This window comes from Orycteropus afer, unplaced genomic scaffold (assembly GCF_000298275.1).
Source record: "Orycteropus afer afer isolate SDZICR_OR568_19922 unplaced genomic scaffold, OryAfe1.0 scaffold00041, whole genome shotgun sequence".
Classification (NCBI taxonomy): Eukaryota; Metazoa; Chordata; class Mammalia; order Tubulidentata; family Orycteropodidae; genus Orycteropus; species Orycteropus afer.
In genome coordinates this window covers 7,125,220-7,142,826 of record NW_006921628.1, presented here as the reverse complement: position 1 = coordinate 7,142,826, position 17,607 = coordinate 7,125,220, and the positions used below count along the sequence as shown (strand labels likewise).

Here is a 17,607-nt window from a genome sequence, read left to right as displayed (position 1 = left end):
TAAAAAAAAAAAAAAAATTTCAACCAGGAACAGGGAAAAGAAAAAATGCTGAAAACTAGGGCCTGGGAGGGGAAGATTAAGAATAATAGTAGAAAGGACAAAAGTATTAATAATAATAGTTGTTTTAATACAAACAAATGCAAGCAAACTAATCACCAGAAAAAAGAAAGCAAAAATTAAAAAAGGGAAAAAAAAATCGGTGGAGGACAGGGCGGGGCACCCAGGCTCCGTCTGAACACACAGACTGTGATGGAGTTTCTGTGGGCCCAGAAGGTAGGTGGGAGTGAGGGATGGCTGCACCTCCATTCACCAACCGGGTGTGGGATATAAGAGTAACGAGGAACGCGGTACCTTTTCAGTCTTGCAGGTCTGAAGTATCCTTGGGGTTGCTGGAAAGCAGAATGTGTTCTTAAGCCCCAGAATCTGCAAGAGCGCTGTCTCTTTAAATATCTAAAATAGTCAAGCCGCTTTTAAACCTTCAGAATGGCAGCATCCTCTGGACTGGCAAAAGTCCATAGCTCAGCCTGCTTTTCTCTTCACCTTCTCCATTTATTCACCTGCCACCAGAGCAGTCCTCTGTGCAGTCCCTGACTAGCAGAGCTGATTTTTAGGTTAATTCTTAGGTCCTACCACCACTCAGGAATCTCCAAGCTGTCTGTGCTGTCAGGATTGCTCAGGATCGCTGCCAGACTGCACTTCTGTATGTCTTCTTTTTTGGAATTTTCATGCAAATTCTTCTACTAGTTGGGGTTTAGTCCACTTCTACATCCTTTCCTTCAAGGCTCAGGGGTTCAAGATTATCTTCTGTGTCTGTGTTAATTGGTTTCCCTTTTCTTTGTTGAAGAGGGTCTGTGCAGTCTTTCTGCCTATTCCACCATCTTGCCAGAACCCCAGAAAGCTTTTTGGCACATTTAAAGGCCACATGTTTTGTCACTCTCAAAGGTTTTATCACAGTAGCCACTCAACCTGACAAAGCCTTGTCAGTCCATTGTAGGCGATCATAACTATTAACATAAGTAACTTTTCTATCAGTGTGCATCATGGACTTTCAGCACCCCATCCTCTGATACTCACCGGCTCCTCAATGCCTTCAAACCCCACCAATTCAGGTCATTAATATGACATTCCCATTTCCTTGAGATTCTGTTGCTTGTATCCTTACTGATACCAAATATTGTATTTTGTTTTGTTTAGATTTTTAAAGGTTTTTTTCATATATATAAGTAATAAATACTTCTTATAAAATATCCATTATATACAGAAAAGAATAAAAAAGAAGTACTCACTCACTCACCTGTTATCAACAATTCCTTCCTTACCAAATAACCACTGTGAAAACTGTGGAGGTTTCTATTCCTCCAGACTTTTAAAATGTAGTATATGGATAATTTTTTAAAGCAATTTATTTTATTTTCATTATAGTTGAAAATATCTAGAGCAAAACATATATCAATTAGACAATTTCCACAGGTACAAATCAATGACATTGATTACATTCTTCAAGTTGTGCAAGCCTTCCCACCTTCCATTTCCAAATTGTTTCTAACAATTTACATAGACTCACAGCCCCCTAAGCTTCCTGTCTAACCTTTTGAGCTGCAGTTGTCAATTTGATCCCACACAGATCTTTAAAAAACACAATGCTCGAGGCAGACATTTCTTTACTAATTAAGCTAAACTGTTGAGAGCTCTGGTGGTGTAGTCCCTAAGGCATTTGACTGCTAACCAGAAGGCTGGTGGTTCAAACCCACCAGCCACTCCTCGGAAGAAAGATTGAGCAGTCGACTTTTGTATATATACCACCTCAGAAACCCAAGGAAGGGTTGCTGCTGTGACTTGGGACTGACTCAATGGCAGTGAGGTGTTTTTTTTGTTTTTTTTTTTGTATTGTTTGGTTTGAAGATGACATTCCAAATATTGTTCTTTATGAGTTTAGAGTCCAGTTGGAGAGAATTCTATTTATTCAATTCTATTTATTAAAGGCAGACAAGGGTTCTTTAGGGAATTGTATAGATTACAGAATTGCTGGATGAAGTGAAGAATTAGATCACAGGCTAAGCTGCCAGGAATCACTTCCAAAGCTATGTTGTAGAAATGGTCTACCAGAGGAGAGGCCCCTTTGAGTCCAAAGCCTACAGAGCTCTCCTGCAGAGCTGCTGTCTCTAGAACCATACCACCTCCACTGTAATCCAGACAGGCAAAACAGATACCGCAAACCCTTAATTCTAATATCACTCAAGTAATCTGATGTTGGGAACTAATTGCTATCCCCAGCTCTAGTTGCATGGGAAACTAAGATATATAGTTGTTATTTTTCCAGCATTTGCAGTATTGTAAGTGATGTCAGAAGGATATTGGAGTGAGTAATAAATATTTGAATCCATAGTATCTGCCATAACAATATATGAAATTGGAATCTACCTCTTTTACTTCTTAGATAAAATTAATATTGTATACAAGCAAATATGAGCTCTGGTGGTGTAGTGCCTAGGGTGTTTGCCTGCTAACCAGAAGGCTGGCAGTTCAAACCCACCAGCCACTCTTCGGAAGGAAGACTGAGCAATCTACTTCCATAGAGATCTACTTCCATAAAGATTTACCACCTTGGAAACCCAATGGGGGTTGCCGTGAGTCAGAATTGACTCAATGGCAGTGAGTTTGATTTTTGGTTTAACCTGGGTTAGATGTATGGTTTGGTATTTGTTTATATGCATATTTTGTGTATATGTGCAAAAGTATTTTCTCTGGAGGGTTTTAGAGCTTTTACCATATTCTCATAAAGGTCCAACCCAAGCCAAAAGCTCTGCCATTGAGTCGATTCCAACTCATAGTGACTCGGTAGGTCGAAGTAGAACTGCTCCATAGGGTTTCCAAGGCTGAAAATCTTTGTAGAAGCAGACTGCCTCATCGTTCTCCCACAGAGTGGCTGGTAGATTCAAACCACCAACCTTTTCGTTAACAGCTGAGTGCTTACCGTACAACCAAGGCTCCTCATAAATATCCATGAACCCCAAAATGTTTTGGAACCATTGAACTTAATCTGTGCTAAATTCTCTTTTGTTAATTCTTTCACAGCCATGCAAAGCAAAAAATGATTACAATTCGAATGAAAATGGATGCTTTTACGATGCTTAGATGCTACTTTTAAAACTCTCATTATTTAAAAATAAACTGCTTTCTTTTGATATAGCCAGCTGATATTACCATTGTGAAATCAATGAAGAATCCTCCATCTGGTGTTAAATTAGTTTTGGCTGCTATTTGTGTCATGAAAGATATAAAACCAGAAAAAATTACAGATCCATCAGGAACTGGAGGCAAGGTAATAACTGGGCACAGCTTTCAATCATATTCATGAGTGTACACAACACATTAGCAACAACTGTTAGCAAATTAAATGTCAATAATAACTAACCTAGAGAAGAAATTTTGTTTTGCAGATGGAATGGATTCAATATAAGCTGTAGAAAACACTGTCACTGTCACTGTTATGCATTCCAAGTAAAGCTAAGGCAGCGTAGTGTCAGAATAACATGATCCCAGTTACGTCCATTTCCTTGTCTATCTATATAGGACTTTCTACAATAACAGGGTTGGGATTGAATGAGCCCCAAGATTTATGTGCTTTTTCCAGCTAAGATTCCTGAGAATGTAATATGTAACAGATAGATATTTTTTCTGAGCATTCAACAAGTTCTGCTGAATTAATAAGTAAAGTGAAGTTGTTTAAAGCTTGTGCTCTGGAGCCAGGATGTCTGTATTCAGACATCCTGTTTGTGATCCTGATCCCAAAAGCATTCTGATCCTAAAGCAGTGTGGTCTTGGGCAAGGTGTTTAGCCTCTTTAGTCCTCTGTTAAAAGAGGATAATGATTGTACCTACCTCACAAGGCTGTTGTAAAGGTTAGATTAGTTAATGCATATAAAGCTCTTATACACAAAGCCTCAGAAACAATAAGCTCACAATAAATTTTAGCTGTTATTACTCTTGTTTTGTTCTTTTAATTATTCATGGATTGATCTCTTTTTATTGTGTCTTGGGTGAAAGTTTATAGAGAAGATTCATTTCCATACAACAGTTCATACACATTTTGTTTCATAACATTGATTGCAATCCCCATAATATAACAGCTCTCTCCCCACTTCCCCCCCAATGGTTACATTTATCCTGTGTCCTTTCCTATGCATTCGTGCCCTTTGAGCTATCTCCCTGTGCAAATACTGCCCTTCTGATCTCCCATGGTTGATTGTTCTAAGGAGTGTAACAAGGATATATCTCTTAAAAAGAAAAGCATAGTATCCATCCTAAAATATATATATATTTAACAGGTCTTTACAAGACCTGAGTTTGAACCCCTGAATTGATTGGGATTATTTTTCTGTTATTCTGTCCTTCATAGAGATAATAAGGAAAATAAATGGTTTCTTACCTTATCAAGTTATTCTCATTGTTTTTTCTTTTTATCTCTCTATCTCTTTCTTTGTCACAAATATATACATGCAGAGTCAGGCTTCTATAACTGGGAAAAAGAGTGTTCAGTGAGTCATTCAACATCTATTATCAGCATAGGTAGCAGGTGCTTCATCCTGTATCTGGCAGAGCAACATGTAATCTTTGGCTCTCTGCTTTCTCTTCTTCCTTCTTTTAGTTGGAAGTTCTAGGTAGGTGAGGTTGTCTATAAGAAAACTGTTTGCTAACTTTCCAGTTTGGAAGAGTCAAAGAATAAAGGAAAATAAAAGTTGATATACTAAAAATTTCTTTTCTTATATGAAATGAATATGATGATTATGCTACCTGCTTTGTAAAAAACTTTCAAAAGGGAAATAATCACATCATTTTCTTTTCAATGTTTATTTTTTGATAATAAATTCAATCTACATTTGAAATATTTCATGTATTTAACATGTTTTTTGGGGCTCTTCGTTTCTAAGGAGATATAAGTTGCTATTTTGAAAGCTGGTATTTTGAAATAGTTTCTCTGGTAGATATCTTAAAGTTCAAGAAAAAAAAATATTTTGAACATCTTTTATTGTACATTTAATATGTTTCTGTACATTTTATTTATAGATATTAGATTACTGGGGACCTAGCAAAAAACTTCTGGGAGATATGAATTTCTTAAGAGATTTGAGAGAATATGACAAGGACAACATACCAGTGAGTGTTTTATTGGATTTTTTCCTATAAATGTAACTTTGCCAAGCTGTATTAAGATATTAATATTATACTATGTTATATAAAATAAAATATAAAAAGATAATCCACTTTAGGAATAGATAATATATAAAGTGATATTATATTTATTAATGACTATATTATGAATCTAAGGAGCTCTGGTGGTATAGTGATTAAGGCATTTGACTGCTAACTAAAAGGTTGGTAGTTCAAACCCACCAGCTACTCCACAGAAGAAAGATGAGGCATTCTACTTCTGTAAGGATTTACAGCCTGGGAAACCCAATGGGGTTGCTCCAAGTCACATTCAACTCGATGGCAGTGAGTCTGGTTTTTCAATATTATGAATCTAGATTCTCATAATGCTTAAGACACTACTCTTTCAGGCCATTAGACAGTCATTTAATAAATTACTATTTAGTGTATTATTGTCTTACCTATTGTTGACCTGGTGTATTGATAAGTATCTCCTTATAAATTATTTATTAAGACACTTGATACACAAATTTATGTAAAATAAAAACTACAGTGTATTTTTTCTATCCAACTTTTATTTATTTATTAATATGTAATTGTTCTCTTCCCTTATTTCTGTGTGTTCTCCTAACCCACAAGTCTTTTAATTTTTTTATAAGACATCTTACCTTAACATCTGTAATAAATTTACATATTTTTTATCATAAATAGGATTTGTGTTTCTGCTGCAATGGTGCTTATTTTAAACTATCTCAAAGCATTGATTTTGACTTTCAAGGGTAACATTATTTTCTATGAATATTTTCACTATGTATGATTATCTTTCATCCTATGATTATGTGATATATGTTGAAAGTTGAAAATCTTAATCTGTGTTGTTAGGTGAGTGTTATGCAGAAGATTCGTGCTGACTACTTAACAAACCCTGAATTTGACCCACCTAAGATTGCTAAAGCTTCCTCTGCAGCCGAGGGTCTATGCAAGTGGATCATGGCTATGGAAGTGTATGACAGAGTTGCAAAGGTATTTTGAGGATTAGTACATTCATTTTCTACTAAAATAGTTTCAGAAATTAAAGCATTAGCATATATTTACTAGTTAAGCAGTTTCTAAAAGTGATTCCAAGAAGACTTTGTCCTGATGCAGCATAGTCAACAAACACTGATTGAGTGCCTAGTAGATAAAGATAGTGCTGTGTGTGATAGTACCTAGTTGGGTAATAATGCTGCAGGAGCAGAGATGCTCATTGGAATCAGCCAGACTGATCTATAGCTATGAGGACTTGGCAAAGGGGAATTAAGGTTTGATGTGTGGTGAACAGAAGCAAAGAAAAATGCAAAACATCAAGAACAAAGAAGCAAACTAAAAATAGACTGGAACTGGGATTAAGAAAATATCAGAGGCAAGAAGATCCAGTAGGGTTAGTAGGCAGAGCATGAGAAGATCCCTGAGGCAATGATATGCATTAATAGAGAACTGTTTATGGAATACCTTGAATCCCTGGGAGAGTAGAAAATGGTTAAGAGCATTTTGTATATTCAGCTAACAAAGGACCAGAGAGACAAGTCTTATCTTCTAGTAGCTTGCAATGTTATAGCCATGTGTTTGGCTGGGTTCTCTAGAGAAGCAAAATCAATGAAGCTTATTTATAGAAAAAGAAAGAGAGAGAGAAAGAGACAGAGGGAGAGATTTATCTCAAAGTAATGCTCATGGCGTTGTAGAGGCTGGCAAGTCCCAAGTCCATGGGTCAGACATCAGGCTGCAGGTTTCTCCTGACCTACACAGCTACAAATTCTTCACCAGCACCACAATCCAAAGAACTGGAGGTCAGATGATAGGGTCCAGATCAAGTGAAAAGCCAGAGAGCTTTTCCAAACCATCCACATATATAGAAAGCAAGCCACACCCCCAAGGAAACTTCCTTTTAACTGGTTGGCTGCTCCTAGCAGATCTCATTATAGAGATGGTTATATTATATTAAATCTCATTGTGGGGGATGACTACATCATAACTGTCAAACCACTGAGAATCATGGCCAGCCGAGTTGAACACAGTCTTAACCATCATACCATGGAAGCAGGAAACACAAATAAAAATAAAGATAAAAATACATGGTAGCACATTTGTAGAACAAGCTTAGAGGAGAGAATCAATGATCAGGCTGTAACAATTGGGAAAGGAGGTATAGCATGTGTGTGTAGAGTGGTAAGGACTTTGACTGTTAGTTTTGAGGTTTCCTCATTTTTGTTAGGTATCGTCAAGTAGGTTTGGACTCATAGCAACCCTGTGTACAACAGAATGGAACACTGCCTAGTCCTGGCCATCCTCACAATTGTTGCCATGCTTGAGCCTATTATTTCATCCAGTATGTCAGTCCACCTCGTTGAGGGCCATCCCCTTTTTTCTGACCCTCTATTTTACCAAGCATGATATCCTTCTCCAGGGGCCACTCCCTCCTGTTAATAGGACCAAAATACAAGAGATGAAGTCTGGCCATTCTCACTTCTAAGGAGCATTCTGACTGTACTTCTTCCAAGACAAATTTGTTCATTTTTCTGGCAGCCCATGTGTACTCAGTATTCTTCACCAGCACCACAAATTCAAATGCATCAATTCTTCTGTGGTCTTCCTTATTCATTGAACAGCTTTCACATGTGTATCAGGCTTTTGAAAAGACAGTGGCTTGGGTCAGGTGCACTTTAGTCTTCAAAGTGACAACTTTGTTCTTTAAAACTTTTAAAAGGTCTTTTGCAACAGATTTATCTAATGAACTGTTGTTTGATTTCTTGAGTGCTCCTTCCATGGGTGTTGATTGTGGATCCAAGTAAAATGAAACTTGACAACTTCAGTCTTTTCTCCATTTATCCTGATGTTGTTTACTGGTCCAGTTCTGAGGACTTTTGTTTTCTTTATGTTAAGATAGAATCCATACCGAAGTTTGTATCTTTGAGCTTCATCAGTAAGTGCTTCTAGTCTTTTTCACTTTCAGCAATCGAGGCTGTGTCATCTGCATATCACAGGTTGTTAATGAGAGTCTTCCTGCAATCCTGGTGCTGTGTTCTTCTTCATATAGGATTATTTGCTCAGCATACAGACTGAATTAGTGTGCTGAAAAGATACAGCCCTGACTCACACCTTTCCTGATTTTAAACAATACAGTAGCCCCTTGTTCTGTATTGCCTCTTGGTCTATATATAGATTCTTCATGATATAAGTGTTCTGGAATTCCCATTCCACTGAACATGTGGTCCCTCTCCACAGTAGTCTCATGGCAGATGAGCTAGCTCTCAACTCAGCTAATTTCTGCGTGTGTTGTAGAGGATGTGGAATCTTCTGAGTATCTTCTACACAGCACAGAATCCAAGACCATGAGATTTTCCCCTGCCTGCCAACTTACACTCCCACATTGTCATTTTCATCCTGGTGCAGCTGGCCCACGTTATTGCAAAAGGGTTGAAAGGAGTTGTCCAGCAAGGTCTCTTCTGAAGTCAAAAGTAGAAAGTAGACTTACCTATTCTCTGAGATAGTAGAGTTATCTACTGTCTGTCACCTTACTTAACACATTTCCTCTTCAGGATTTCACAGACATGGAGATGGGGTTTCATATTCATTATTTTCAACAGCTAATTACTTTTATTAGGAGCTCGGGTAGCCTAGTGCCTAAGGCACTTGACTGCTAACCAGAGAGCTGGAGGTTCAAACCTACCAGCCATTCCTTGGAAGGAAGGTTGGGCAATCTACTGCCGTAGTGATACTGCCTTGGAAACCCAAGGAGGGGTTGCTACGAGTCGAGGCTGACTCGATGGCACATAACAAAAACAACAATTACTCCTATTACATACTGTGGTAGTTACGGTTGTGTTTCAACTTGGCTGGGCTGGTTTTAGGTAGCTGGGCAGCTGGATGTAGTATTCCCCTTGATGAGACTGGTAATCAACTCCATGGTGGAATGTACTGTGAGCAGCTGAGTAGCTGCCTTAGGGATGTAGTCTGTGTCCAGTATATATAAGAAGCAACTTTGAGGAAGATCTCTAGCTTTTGGCATGCTTGAATCCTGCATGTAGCTGAGTCTTCATTTAACAGCCTGCCATGTTTCCTGCCAATTTTGGGACTGTCTCTGGACTTGAACTAGTGGCTTGCCATGTTGTGTGGTAATATGGGGCTGTGCCTTTTTACTTGTCCACCTTGGGTTTGTCAGCTTCAGAAGCTAGCAGCTGCCTAAATGAACAAAACATCTAGTTCCAGTGGGCCAGGAGCAAGAGGCAGAGCTGAAGCTCAAGGTCAAGGGGCTTTCACCCAGCCCCCAGAGCCTGGCATCTTGAACTTGGACTTCTAGCCTCCAAAACTGTAAGACAATAAACTCCTGTTTGTTAAAGCCATCCCATTTATGGTATCTTCTGTTAGAGCAGCAGGAGGTAACCAAAATGCACACTTTTCTCTTTTTTTTTTTTGGTAAAACGTGAGTGGGAACTTTTCGTGATCTTAAGACAAAATTCAAATTGTCTATTTGTGACATTCCGCTAAAGGAAAACCAAGTCTGCCATTGAGTAGATTCTGACTAAAACGACTCTATAGGACAGAGTAGAGCTGCCTCATATGGTTTCCAAGGCTATAAATTTTTATGGAAACAGACTACCTCATCTTTCTCTCATGGAGGAGCTGGTGGGTTCAAACTGCTGACCTTTTGATTAGCAGCTGAATGCTTTAACCCTGTGCCACTACAGCTCCTGACATTCTCTTAATCAAGAGTAATTTATATAGTTTACAGGTGATGGTTTTCTAGTCCACAATGATATATAGATTTTATAAAATATATAGGTATTTTACATCATTTGTGCATAAAAATGATACAGGACTTATCGTAAAATGTTTACTTTGTGTTTATTATTATTATTATTATTATTATTATTATAGTACATACCTAATCTATAATAGATAACAATTTATATACTACACATCAAATCTGCATGTATTGATTCCAAACAGGTAGTGGCTCCTAAGAAAGCCCGCTTAGCAGAAGCTCAAAAGTCCTTAGCTGAGACCATGGGCCATTTAAATAAGAAGAGAGATGAATTGGCAGAGGTAGAACATCATTTGGAAAATTTACAAAAAACATTTACTGAGAAAACTGAGGAAAAAGCTCGTTTAGAAGACCAGGTGGAACTTTGTGCTAAGAAACTTGAAAGAGCTTCAAAACTAATTGGAGGACTGGGTGGAGAAAAATCAAGGTCAGATTTTTACTCATTTTCTCAAGATTTAAGAATGTCAGGCTTGAATATGTGACCTTTTGGGGTATTTATTACAATTATTGATATTTAAATGACTGGTTGAGAATGTTGCATATTCTGCATGGCACTCAGCCTGGCCTCTAAAATAGGAATGTCAATCAACATCAATGATGGTGGTGCTTGCAGCACCAAAAAAAAGGGGGCAAATGAGGCAGTGATTATTTTTTAATATAAGTGGTGAATATTTAGATATTCATTATGCAATTCTTTCCTTTTTTTCTGTCTGTTCAAATTTTTTCATAATATTTGGGGGTGAGTCAATGTATGGCTCATTTGGTTAAAATTTATTTCAAAGAACATAGAGCTGGAAGTATCTAACACCAATTACCTTTATTATAATTTCTTTATTGAGACTGCCGAGCCAGCTATTTCATTTATTAATTATATTTGTTTAGTGGATAGCATGATAAAGTAATTATGTCTTTAACAATATTTTGTAGTGCTGATTAGATGATTTTAGAATGTACTTTTTTATTATAGGAGTTGCATTAAATGGAGAAAATAGCAACTTTAGCATTAGTATGTCAGCTTCTATAGAAATTGTGTATAATTTTTGATAATAAACTGAAAATAAATGTTCCTATGTTTTATAGCCTAACAATAAATTCTGAAACAAATAACAAGGCCACTAGATCAAATCATCCTGGAGAAAATTATTACGCAAAATGCTGGTCTTTTTTGTTTGTTTGTTTTTGCTTATTCTGAAGGACCAAGAAGTCCTGCAATCAATGCCTAATATTTTAATAATGAAAGATGGATTGTTGTTTACATATCATAGATATGTACTGTAGCATTTCAGAGCTGGAAGAGACCCAACCTTCTCATTTTACATATAAACAAATGCCCAGCATTTCATAGCTTTTTGTCAGAGAATTTGGATTGGAGGTCTCTTGTTCTTTCTCTCGCTGTCTCCCACGATTCTCTATTGTGAAACTATTTTGCCTGGGGTTAATGGTACAGATGGGCTCAAGCTGCAGACGACCTTCAGACAGTATATGAAAATTTGACTGGTGATGTCTTAGTATCTGCGGGAGTAATAGCCTACCTTGGTGCTTTCACGTCTGGCTTTCGACAAATGTGTACACAAAATTGGAGCAAGTTGTGCAAGGTAATGCTTTTATATTTAGTAAGTTTTTCTAGTAATTCAATATATGTTTTGGAATGTATTGGGGAAAGAATGACGATAAGGACAGAGAAGGGAGAAGGGAAAAATCACTGAAAATATAAAGTCTTTTTTTTTTTTTTTAGCTTCCCGTTTGATCAGGAAAATACTTTCATATATCAATGTTTAATTCTATTTTTTTCTATTCCTTTCTTATTAAATAATACCTAGCGTGGCTAAGACACTTGCCTGCTAACCAGACGGCTGGCGGTTCAAACCCACCAGCCACTCCTCGGAAGGAAGGTTGGGCAATCCTACTTCCGTAGTGATACTGCCTCGGAAACCCAAGGAGGGGTCGCTATGAGTCGGGGCCGACTTGACGGCACATAACAACAACAACAACAGCATAGTGCCTAAGGCAGTTGACTGCTAACCAGAAGGCTGGCGGTTCAAATCCACCAGCCACTCCTCGGAAGGAAGGTTGGGCAATCTACTTCCGTAGTGATACTGCCTCGGAAACCCAAGGAGGGGTCGCTATGAGTCGGATCTGACTTGACGGCACATAACAACACAACGACAATTAAATTAATACTTTAATTTTAAAAATATTTAAATTAACAAGATTAAAGAAAATATCAGATTTTTGTTGTTCTTACAGGAAAAGAAAATCCCATGTTCAGAGGAATTTTTATTGAGTAAGACCCTGGGTGATCCAGTAAAAATTAGAGCTTGGAATATTGCTGGATTACCAACAGATACTTTCTCCATAGATAATGGAGTGATTGTTAATAACTCCAGGCGTTGGTAAGAAACAAAGTATTTTTTTTCCATAATTTTATTTAAAATTTTCAAACTTATGGAAAAATTTAAAGAATTTTACAGTAATTACCTGTAGAGCTACCACTGCCAAGATTCTACAACTTCATTATTTTTAAGTCTTTATTTTTGCTCCTTTATCATATATGTATTCCATCTTTTTAATATACATTTCAGTATAAGTTGCAAACAAGTTATATTTGCCCCAAATGCTTAGGCATACATATGATTAACTAAAGTTCAATTTTTTTTTTCCTTTTGAGGTGAAATTTACATACAGTGAAATACTTAAAACTTAAGTATACAATTTCATGAGTTCTAATGAAATTGTATACTTGTGCACTCAAACCTCTATCAAGATATAGAATATGGCTATCACCCAAGGAGTTCCCTTACCTCCTCTCCCTCAAATGCCCTCCCCAATTCATCCCAGGAAATCATTATTCTGATTATTTTCCATCATGGATCAGTACTGCCTGTTCTAGAACTTTATGTAAATGAAATCATACAATATGTTTTTTTGTGTGTGTAAGGCTTCTTTCACTCAGCATCACACTTCTGAAATTTAACCATTTTTTGCATGTTTTGGTAGTTTGTTTCTATTTTTGTTGCTGAGTAGTAGTCTATTTTATGAATATATCACTGTCCTTGAGCTGTTCCCAGTTTTTGGCTATACAAAATATTTATTCTTAGTAGGTGTTTCTATTTGGTGAGTTTTGGAGGAAGAGTCTTAATCCTTATAGTCCTTCGTATAGATTCCACTTCTTGCCTAATGGGCCCAGTGTGGTCATCTATGGATATCATCTTTCTTGACACCAATATAATTCTCCACAGGGGCTTTGTCTCCTCCCTATCCATCCTGACAGGAAACTCAGTAATAAAAATAATACTCATTCTTTAGATAATACTTGCTTTAAAGTATCTTAAGAGTATTTCAGAGAAAAAGTAGACCGCCAGACTTCAGATGCTAAAAATGGGAAACCATTAGTAAATAAGGCAGCCATTGCAGTCTATCTTGCAGAACCTGTTTTCTGCATTATTTTCTGCATAGCCTGTCTTTGAAGGATAAGCTGGCTCTGTTTTCTGTGCACATGACCACTCACTGTGAAAGACTCTGTTCCTGTATTCACAGAACCTATCAGTTGAACAACATAGACAATTCAAAATCATTTAGTCCTAATTCTAATTCTGGTGAGAGAAAATCTGATTGGCCTAATTTGGAAGTGTCCACTTTAGCTATAGTCACCTATGGCTGCGGACTGCCATTATAGTAACAAACATGGGTTTTGCTAGTTTAGGAATGTAGTTCTCAGAGAAAGAGTTGAGTGATAGCAATGTCTTTTTACACTTAGGACTTTGGTGCTTGCGTCTTAATTTTACTTATTTATTTTATGATAGTCATTTACTCCAGCACTGTTTATTGAGTTATTCATCACTGATTTGTAATGTTGCCTTTGTCACATACCAAGCCCCTGTGTGCGTGTGTGTTTCCATTTTCAGCCTTTTTATTATGTTCTAGGTTTCTATTCTTGTATCATTGCCATACTATTTTACTAACTAATATTAGGTTTTGATATTTAGTCAAGCTGATCTTTCTATCTATAGTGGACACTGTTTGTGGTGGTTATGTTTGTGTGTCATCTTGGCTCACCTGGTTGAGTGGCTGGGCAGCTGGATAACTCCCCATGATGAGACTGGTAATCAACTCCATGGTGGAATCTACTGTGAGCAGCTGAGTAGTTGCCTTTGGGTATGTGGTCTGCTTCCTGTATATAAGAAATAGCTTTGGGGATGGTCTCTAACTTATGGCATGCTCGAACCCTGTGTATAGCTGTGTCATTGTTCAGCAGCCTACTATGCTCTGCCAACCTTGGGACTTTCAGTGGACTTGAATTATGGCCTGCCATGTGGTTTGATAATATCGGGACTGTGCCATGTTATTTGTCGACCTTAGGTTTGTTAGTCTCAGCAGCCAGTAGCTGTCTGGATGAAGAGATGCCTCTAGCTTCAGTGGGCCAGGAGCAAGGTGCAGAGCTGAAGCCCAAGGTTGAGGGGCTTTCACCCAGCCCCTAGAGCCTGGCACTTTGAACTCAGACTTCTAGCCTCCCAAACTGTAAGAGAATAAACTGTTTGTTCATGCCATCCCATTTGGTGGTACATTCCTGTCAGAGCGGCACTTGGTAACCAGAACACTGTTCTGTGCACCATAGATCCTCACGCTGCTATTGCCCTCAAGTGAAGGGAACTATCTCACCCACAGTCACACCTTATTCTGGGTGGGACAGCTGCATTTAATAGATGCAGGGGTATAAGGGCCTAAGCCCCTCACCCTAATTGGCTGGAACTATGGGCTGGGACATGGCAACAGTTGTGAGGATGGCCCAGGATCAGGCAGTGTTTTATTTTATTGTACAATAGGGTCACTATCAGTTGGAACCAACTTGATGGTACCTAACAACAACAACAGCTTCAGAGCTCAACCTAAATTGGCAAAGTCCTTTTTATTTGATTGCACTGCAACTCAGCTTCTCTTTCTGTCAAATCTACATGCACAGATCTTCATTCCAAGGACACTCTTGGATAAACTTTCTGGATGATAATATCTATCTCAAAATCTGTTTTTTAGGGAATCTGACCTATACATCATCTTTGTTACATAATTCTTTCCGATTTCTCTTTTGTAGTGTACCTGCAAGCTACTTCATATCATGTCCCTCAGTCTAGATTTGTATAATATTTTCTCATGATTAAATTCCAGTAGTACACTTTGAGCATAAATACCACAGAAGTGATGTGTCCTTCTCTGTATATCATATCAAGAGGGACATTATATTGGTTTGTCCTATTACTGGTGATTTTATTTTAGATCACTTGGTTAAGGTAGTGTCTTCCAGGTTTCTCCCTCATTAACTTTATTCTGATTCCTTCAGGAATCATAAAAAAAAGGGTGCAGTGGTGGCTGCATCTTTGTCAGACCCCTTCTAACTTCATGGGGGGAGACAGAATCACCATCAGCAGCATCAGCCCAAGGCTAATTCCTACAGGGCAGAGGTCAGACATGCAACCACCATCCAACACTTTTTACTAATTCTAACACCAACTGTCCCTCCCACAGCACTCTCTACTTCTCTGGTGGGTTCAATAACTTGTAGTAATGGCCACACAGAACTCACAGACGATAGTACATACGATTATGAGGTTTATTAGGGAAGTTACAGGTTACAATTCAGGTTCAGGAATGCTCAGGGTACGATTCTTTGATGAGGATAACCTCCCCTTGGCTTTGCCCATAAACACACCAATGTTTGTCTTTCAGTGTCTCAGCCTGGCCTCTGCATTGCTCATGCAAGTGTTACAAAGCTCTTTCAGCTCTGCCACTAGGTACACCCCACTCTACCAGCAAACCTCCTGCCCAAAGGCACTCAATTTTCTTGTTCCGCTCCCGCCACTCTGTCTCATGCGGCCTTTTGATTCTGTTGGTTCTACTTCTGCTGCCGCTGTCTCTTTCTCTCTGCCAAGGAGGTACAGTGCAGGGATCTTGGGTCCAAGGACACACTCCACTACTGGTGATTCTTCCATTTTTTGGTAAGGGGATACCCTTTGCCACCTCTTGGATGGCTCATTTTAAGCTTCTAATGCCGTCAAGTCAGTTCCAACTCATAGTGACCCCTTCTTGGGTTTCCAAGGCTGTATCTCTGTGGAAGTAGATTGCCTAGTCTTCCTTCTGAGGAGTAGCTGGTGGGTTTGAACTGCCGGCCTTCTGGTTAGCAGTCAAATGCCTTAGGTACTACGCCACCAGAGCTCCCCATTTTAAGCATAGCTAAAGGCAAAACTGACTAATCCCCATGTTAGGGTTCCATCTACCTTATGTCCATGGTCTCACCCCACAAAGGTGCCATGTACCTTATTTACCTTGCTAGCAAGCTATCCAGTCCCCTCGGTGGGCCACTAGCACCTCACATTTGCATAGTCCCACCCATTCAACTTTTGGAAATCACAGAGACCGTGGCTAGAAGAGCCACATTAATTCACTGTACCACAGTAATTAATCAGTATCCTGTGGGGAGATAATATGACATTATGAAAATACCCTCTTTTTATTATACTTTCATACATGATTTTAGCATCCTTTGATGATTTTTTCCTAAAACTTTATTGGGTGTTTGCCAAAACAGTTATTACTGAATGCTTGCCAAATCGTGATTTTCTAACTCCATCATTGCTTTTATATTTATTAATTATAATTCCATGATATTCTATGATGGAAAGAACTTTCTATTCTTCCCCAGTTTATTTATTCAATTATTTACTTTTGTAAGCATACAGAATACATTATTGTATTAACTTACTTATTCACTCTCTTTTATGTTCCTTCTAATATTTTGCAATAATGCTGCAGTGAAATACTTTATGAATATGTATTTTTATGTAGTTGGAGATATATCTTCAGGGTAAATTCCTAGGATTGCTTATTTGAGTGTGTTTATTATTTGTTGTTGTTTATAGTTCTGGTGACTTGGTTATGACTCATAGCGACCCTATGTGCAACAGAAATAAATACTGCCCTATCCTGCACAATCCTCACGACTGTTTCTATGTTTGAACCTATATTGTTACAGCCACTGTGTCAATCTATCTTATTGAGGATTTTCATTTTTTCACTGACCCTCTCCTTGAGGAAGCATGATGTCCTTCTCCAGGGACCGGGCCCTCCTGATAATGTGTCCGAAGTATGTGAGACGAAGTCTTGCCATTCTTGCTTCTAAAGAGCATCCTGTCTGTAATTCTTCCTGGATGGATTTGTTAATTCCTCTGGCAGCCCATGGTATATTCAATATTCTTCACCAATACCATAGTTCTAGTGCATCAATTCTTTGTTGGTCTTCCTTATTGATGTCCAGCTTTTGCACGTGTGTGAGGCAGTTGGGAATATCTTGGGTTGGATCAGGCGTACCTTGGTCCTCAAAGAGACCTCTGCTTTTTAACACTTAAAGAGGTCTTTTGTCACAGTCTTGTTGTTGGTTAGATATCACCAAATTTCCCTTCAAAAGGATAGTACCAGTTTGCATTGTCAGCAATGTATGAAAATAGCTGTATCCTTAAAGCCTTACCAACAGAATTTGCTGTGTCATAGTTTTTGCCAATCTAATAATAAATGACAGTTTGAAAAGGAATGGCGTGGCATTCATCATCACAAAGGATGTTTCAAGATCTGTCCTGAAATACAATGCTGTCAGTGATAGGATAATAT

General features: G+C 38.2%; 1 protein-coding gene across 1 annotated transcript in view; it reads left to right on the top strand.

Annotated features, from left to right (window-relative positions):
• DNAH12 (dynein axonemal heavy chain 12) overlaps positions 1-17,607 on the top strand; it is a 313,213-nt gene that overhangs the window by 206,184 nt on the left and 89,422 nt on the right. The window contains exons 49-54 of the mRNA XM_042780465.1: positions 3,191-3,322; positions 5,067-5,156; positions 6,033-6,173; positions 10,137-10,378; positions 11,399-11,546; positions 12,199-12,344. Coding sequence (XP_042636399.1) covers positions 3,191-3,322; positions 5,067-5,156; positions 6,033-6,173; positions 10,137-10,378; positions 11,399-11,546; positions 12,199-12,344 — 899 coding nt within the window. The remainder of the gene's footprint in view (positions 1-3,190; positions 3,323-5,066; positions 5,157-6,032; positions 6,174-10,136; positions 10,379-11,398; positions 11,547-12,198; positions 12,345-17,607) is intronic.